At 44.2% G+C, this 6,000-nt stretch overlaps 1 protein-coding gene across 1 annotated transcript in view; it reads left to right on the top strand.

Moving 5' to 3' along the window:
- The first annotated feature begins 4,803 nt into the window (after window positions 1-4,803).
- The window catches only part of DopEcR (G-protein coupled receptor DopEcR), a 44,383-nt gene continuing 43,186 nt past the window's right edge, over window positions 4,804-6,000 (top strand). The window contains exon 1 of the mRNA XM_019042459.2: window positions 4,804-4,981. Within this exon, the coding sequence (XP_018898004.1) occupies window positions 4,921-4,981 (61 nt within the window). The 5' untranslated portion in view covers window positions 4,804-4,920. The remainder of the gene's footprint in view (window positions 4,982-6,000) is intronic.

The following is a 6,000-nucleotide window of genomic DNA, read 5'->3' as shown; positions in this document are numbered from 1 at the left end:
CCCACACTAAAACGCTGGCGGACAAGACCCTGGGCAGATCGTCGAAAAGGGACAATCGCCATGGTCCACGAAGAGATGCGCGGGGTTGATGGTGGCTCCTTCGCCCAATGCTTCAGAATGAAGTCAGAGGTATTTGCTATCCTCCTGTCTTAGGAAAAATCATTTAATGTTGTTGATTTCTAATCATCGTTTTCATCCGTCGCCTCCGCTTCCACACAGACCCCGGCGGACTTCTTCTGGTCACTTCTTCCCGCTTGGGTTCGACGACAGTTGGAACATCTGATGGCTCGCTCTCGCAGCAGGGAGGGGGACCACCGAGAGAACAACCGAATGTAACTTTATTATCAGAAATCATTATAATAGAAATAATTTAATCATGAAATGATGTTAGTCTTGAAAATCTAAAAAAAGGAAGGATACGAAAATGAGGGAAGTAATAAGCCCTCGGAACAGGTATGCTTTTGCAATAGGCTGCTTTAGGGTGGGGCATGCTGTCCGGCTCCATTCCACCTTATAAAAAACAAATAAAAATATATTATGTTACCCCCCCCCCCCCCCAAAAAAAAAAATTAGACGATTCAACTTTGGGCTCTGTAACTAAAGAATCATGCAAGTCTTCCAAGCCACCTGCAAACTCCTCTCAGCGCCATCCTTCCAAATTAGTTCTTCACACTTAAATCTTGAAATTTTAGGCGCGCTCAGCCGCGTGCCCAACATGTTCTGACATAGACGAAGAACAAACACGAAGAAAAACACGAGAGGACTCAATTCAAAGTTCTATTTAACTTAATGATGGTGTATAGAGTATTTTTGTTTAAAAAAATAAATCCGAAGTTTTGTCTCACATTGCGAAGATCCCAGCGACATTCGACTGACTATGAGAAAGCTTGGATTATAAAACGCCAGGTAGAGCAGATCGCGGAGTGTAGAAGTTGAAAAGACGTGAGGCGATGGCCAGAAGAATTGATCCAGTCCCCTGGATCATTCATCATGAAGCAGAGGCAGTGAAACTTGATGATGAGGTCCTTGGAGTGATATTCGGTAAGTTTTGAAGGTTAGGAACCCACTTGGCCCGAGGCCAGAGTCAACATGTCTATCTTGGAGTTGTCGTTTGGGATCTCCGTTGCTTCATTCAGTTCTAAAAAATTGAACGGCAATAAGAATTCCATCCAACAACTCCTAGTGATTTTGAAAAAAAAAAAAACCATTCTACATCTTGGTAGCGCGGGCGGACGAAGTACGGAGAATGCGGATTTTCACTACATACTATAATTGCCCACTTTAAGCGGAGCAGAATTAATTAGATAGCATGAGGGAAACTGGCTAGGGGGGGGGGGAGGGTTAGAGGGCAGTCGTCCTCTAAACTTTGATTAGAGGGACCCCGTGAGGACAGTTAAGGTCCTTTTCAAGACACTCAACCGAAACAGATGAAATTTCTTATCTGTTATGAACTTCTGCGCAAGAAATTTCAAGAAAAGGGCTTTACGTTTGTATGTGTCCGTATTCCGTTATATATATCGCAGAGTAGATTTGAGCGCGGCCAAATCGCCCGATGAAAAACGGTTTAAATGAACAGCGGGTTCAGTCATCGCTACGACAATTATCGTGGAAGGAAAGTGGTATGAATAATTGAAACATGAAAAATAGAGAAGTGAGTCGTAAGGGTTTGGAACTTGATTGATGAGTAAAAAGAGAAAGTTTAACGCAGTTACACATTTAACGTAGGGTAAATGAATCTGATAAACCATTTGTTCATCATTTGGTTCGATCATGACTCAATGGGCCTGTTGCAAACTTTTGCTATAGAGCAAAAATAAGAGTAGTTCCTTATAGATGATGTCTCAAAAATCACGACGAGCGCATCGGCAAGCTCTGAAATGCACTCCTAACTTCACAATCTGCGTAAGAAATTTGCGTTTTTTTCAGCTTCCCGCTTCAAAAATGATACTACGGCACAGGTGAAAATTTCGTTAGAGGTGCTTCCGCGCGCAAGTTGGGGAGAGCACGAGGTCAATCAAGGCAGATATCTATAAACGCGAGAAAAATGTGAATGTGACCAGGCCGATTGTTATCAGGTGGTTAGAATCGTCGTCCCGTCACAAATTACCAAACTCATGTCTGATTTTGATGCCTGTTTTATCTGGGATATCTGTGGGGATGAATGGATTCACCTTAAGTTCTGCACTTTACGACTGTCTGTACGGATGAACGCAGGTGGTGAATTTTTGTGAACGCTATCAATTTCATTAATTTTCGTCCAGCGCGTGCCTGATACGATACTGGCTAGACAAGAAGGGCTTACGCCGTAGTCAAAGAAAGAAGAAGAACTGGAGTTCAAAAACACGGCAACTGCGTCTGCGTACGCTGGAAAATAAACACATTGGATCTTGAGTCCAGACTCTTAAATACATCGAAAAGAAAAAGTACTCCTGATTCAATCAGAATCTAGCTTAAATCAAGAACCAAGCCTCGTAATTTAAGCGGATTTTGTTTTGATTCAAGCAAAAATCCGATTGAACCAAGAGGACTTTTTCTTGTCAATGTTTTCAAGAGTCTAGATCCAATGTGTTTTTTTTTTCCATTGTACACGGAGAAAAAAACCTCGTGCGTGGGACCCGAAGATTAGGTCATATGGATCCCTGAAGTTTTCAGATTGAGCATCTGAACACTTTAGGTCTAGCTGTCGAGGTTCGGTTCACACAATTGAACCTTCAGTTCTTACATCTGAAGTGCTTCAGTTGTGAGAACCGAAGTTTTTCGGATGTGAAAACCGAAGTACTTCAGATGTAAGAACTGAAGGTTCAGATGTAAGAACTGAAGGTTCAGATGTAAGATCTAAACCTCGACAGCTAGACCTAAAGTGTCCAGATGCTCAATCTGAAAACTTCAGAGATCCATATGACCTAAACTTCGGATCCCATGCACGAAGTTTTTTCCTCCGTGTATAGTTTCGCACCGTCGATACCCCAACTCGACGAGAGCGTAACGAGGGCGATGAATGGTCAGGAAGAAACGTTGCACATTTTTCAAACGCATCGTAGCCGGTCGACGTCCAAGATCAAAACGGCCCGAGCGAGCTTTTGTGCTCCCGCGGAACCGGAAGTGAAGCTTGAGCGGGACGGCAACGCAAATCGGACGCAGGGCGGAAGGGCGACTCGCTCGCGCCGCGGCGGGGCCGGGGTTGCGCGGGGGGGGGGGGGCGCCTGATAAAATTAGCAATTTACATGCAGACAAGACTCGCCCGACCGAAATGTTGCCCCTTATCATATTTCATGACGTTAGTTTCCACCTAAAAACATGCGAGAGCGCACCGTTTCGGTTCCGACTTGGTTCCGCCCGAGTCTCGAGGACCCGCCGCACAGTGGGCGGAGCCAATTAGAGAGGTCGGACATGAAATGTTCAACAAAAGCTGCAAATTTTGGTGTTTCTTTTGTCGAATTTTAAATTTTGAGGGGTGCTTCTGCAAGAAAATTCCACGAAGAAACCAATGGAGCCACCTTTAGAACCTCAAAATTTTGTGTATACAGAGTTGAAAGCGTTTACAATTTCCAAATTTTGTCCTACCTCTCCTATTGACTCGATTCATTGTGCGCCGGCCGCAGGGACTCGCTGAGGATTGGATTATGAAGCCAACAGCCGTGCATAAAAAGCGAGTTCCAACAGTCGACGAGGACGCCACGTTTCTCGGAACGAACGAGACTCCCACCATCAAAAGTGTTTGTCTAGACCTCGTCTAGATTGTCTAGTGTTCCATTGGGGTAATATCTACTGCAGTGGTGGGAGGCAGTGAAATGGCTTTTCATCCCCTTTTTAATCGGGATCGGTATGTCAATCAGTCAGTCAGTGGAAACTTCAATTGTTGGAGTTAAATATTTTAATTTAAAACTATGCGGTTTTCCTGGAGTATTTATGTGACCTTTGATTAGTTGAGATTTCTGCCATCAAGAGGCATAGAATTGTCAAAAGCCCTCTGTCATAATCGGAAGAAGCACATCAGAATTACGGATAAACATAATGGAATTTTGGATTTTATTGTTTAAAACTTTACATCCTGAAGTAAAATTATACTGTTACCACTTTGCTTTTTACTGACTCTTTTTCAGGCAGCCTGGCCCAAAGTTTCATCCGGACCCATTGTTGCTGCCATTTTGATTTTTCTGGAATGGCCTTATGACCGCAGTCTAGCTTAATGGGTCCGTATTGGACTGACAAGCATGTATTGCTACAAGGGTCAAAAAGGGGGTGGTCAAAAAAATCAGGGAATTGATGAATGGAAGAGCTCCTGGGCCAGGGAGCATTCCAGCCGAGTTAATTAAATGTGAGACTGGCAAGTTGCATGGTTAACCATCTCAGAGATTTGCTGCAGAAGTGCATTGACGGTGATAACATCCCGGAAGAATGGACAGAGGCCTAGATAATAGCGTTGCATAAAAGAGGAAGGAAGGATGACTGTGGAAACTACGGAAGGTTAGCGGTGACAGGATACATACAATTCAAAAGGCAAATGTTAGAACTTTAACCATGCTTTTACCGTAGAATAACGCGATGCTTTAATTGTTTTCAACGACTTTTAGCCCGAAATTCGATTGAGATTTCCAACGACTAATGTTATTATTAACGAGATTTTTGATTGGTGTGTTACAGGCTCGCTTTGCGTGGCGTGGACGGAGGGGCTCTGGCCGGGGATGGAAGTCGGGAGCAGATAACGATGGGGTCCGGGGAGGCCTGGTCGTCGGCGGGGGCCTTGGGCTGGTTGGCGGGGCGGGCAGCGTGGGCGGCTGGCCAGGGGGGCGGGTGTGGGTGTGGGTGCGGGGAGGGTGAGCGGGAGGGCAGGTGAAGCCGCAGAGCCCCGGCCCCGGCTCACAGCCCGCAGAGCCGTCCACGCTGGAGGCGCTCACCCAGGCGGCCATCATCTGCACCATGGCCCTGGCTATCATCATGCTCAATCTCCTCATCATCGCCGTCTATGTCAACATCAGAGGTAAATTCTCTTCTTTTCCGTACTAGAATACACTGGAAAATGAAGTCGCTTGGACCTAGGTCCCTGTCCACACGAGCGCAGTTCGCGGAACTTATACCTCGAACTGCTCAGTTCCCGGAACTTATTCCTTGAAACGAGGCATGCTGTCCACACGAGTTCGCCCGAACTGGAACCGGAACTTCAAAAAAACTATACAATTATTGAAAAATAATAGATTATTACGACCGCCAAAGTAACAAAAGTAAATGTAAAGATCTGTAAAGGACGTAAAAAACAAAAACAAGCAAATTCACATCAAAAGAAACATATGTACGTAGAACCTCGGAGTACGGGGGAAGTTCCAGGTTTTGGAGGAACAAGTTTTAGCTAAGCTAAAAACTTGTTCCGGGGACAAGTTCCTCGAAATAAGTTCCGCGAACTGCGCTCGTGTGGACAAGGCCTTGAGTCCAAACTTTTGAAAACAATGACAAGAAAAAAGACTCTTGATTCAATCAAATTTAAGCTTGAATCAAAAGGAAATCCGTTTAGATTAAGAGGCTTGATTGTCGATTTAAGCGAAAATCCAATTGAATCATGAGTTTTTTTTCTTGTCAATGTTTTCAAGAGTCTGGCTCCAAGCGACTTTTTTCCCAGTGTATATTCTTCGTGGCGTATTCAGTCATTTCTTAGGGTCTTCTTCGTAGGCTTTCCATAGGAGGCCTCATATGGTTTACATGTTGACTAAGGGAGATTTGAGGAGATCTATACGTACCACATCTTAAAAAAAAAAAAGAATATCAACGATGCGGAGAAAAAACGCAACAATATCACAATGAAAATAGGACTACATTTTGCAATTAAGAACTATACATTTCTGCCCGGTTTAAAAACAACGTATATGCCATTAGTTTCCCTATGCACATAAGTGTTTTTTTCAGATGAGTTAGAATTTATAGCTCCAAATTGCAAAATGCAGTCCAAGGCCCTCGGAGGGGATTACAACAATGGCAATGGCAATGGTTATAGGACATTTCGTCAAC

This window comes from Bemisia tabaci, chromosome 3 (assembly GCF_918797505.1).
Source record: "Bemisia tabaci chromosome 3, PGI_BMITA_v3".
Taxonomy (NCBI): Eukaryota; Metazoa; Arthropoda; class Insecta; order Hemiptera; family Aleyrodidae; genus Bemisia; species Bemisia tabaci.
This window is presented reverse-complemented; position numbering and strand designations above follow the sequence as displayed.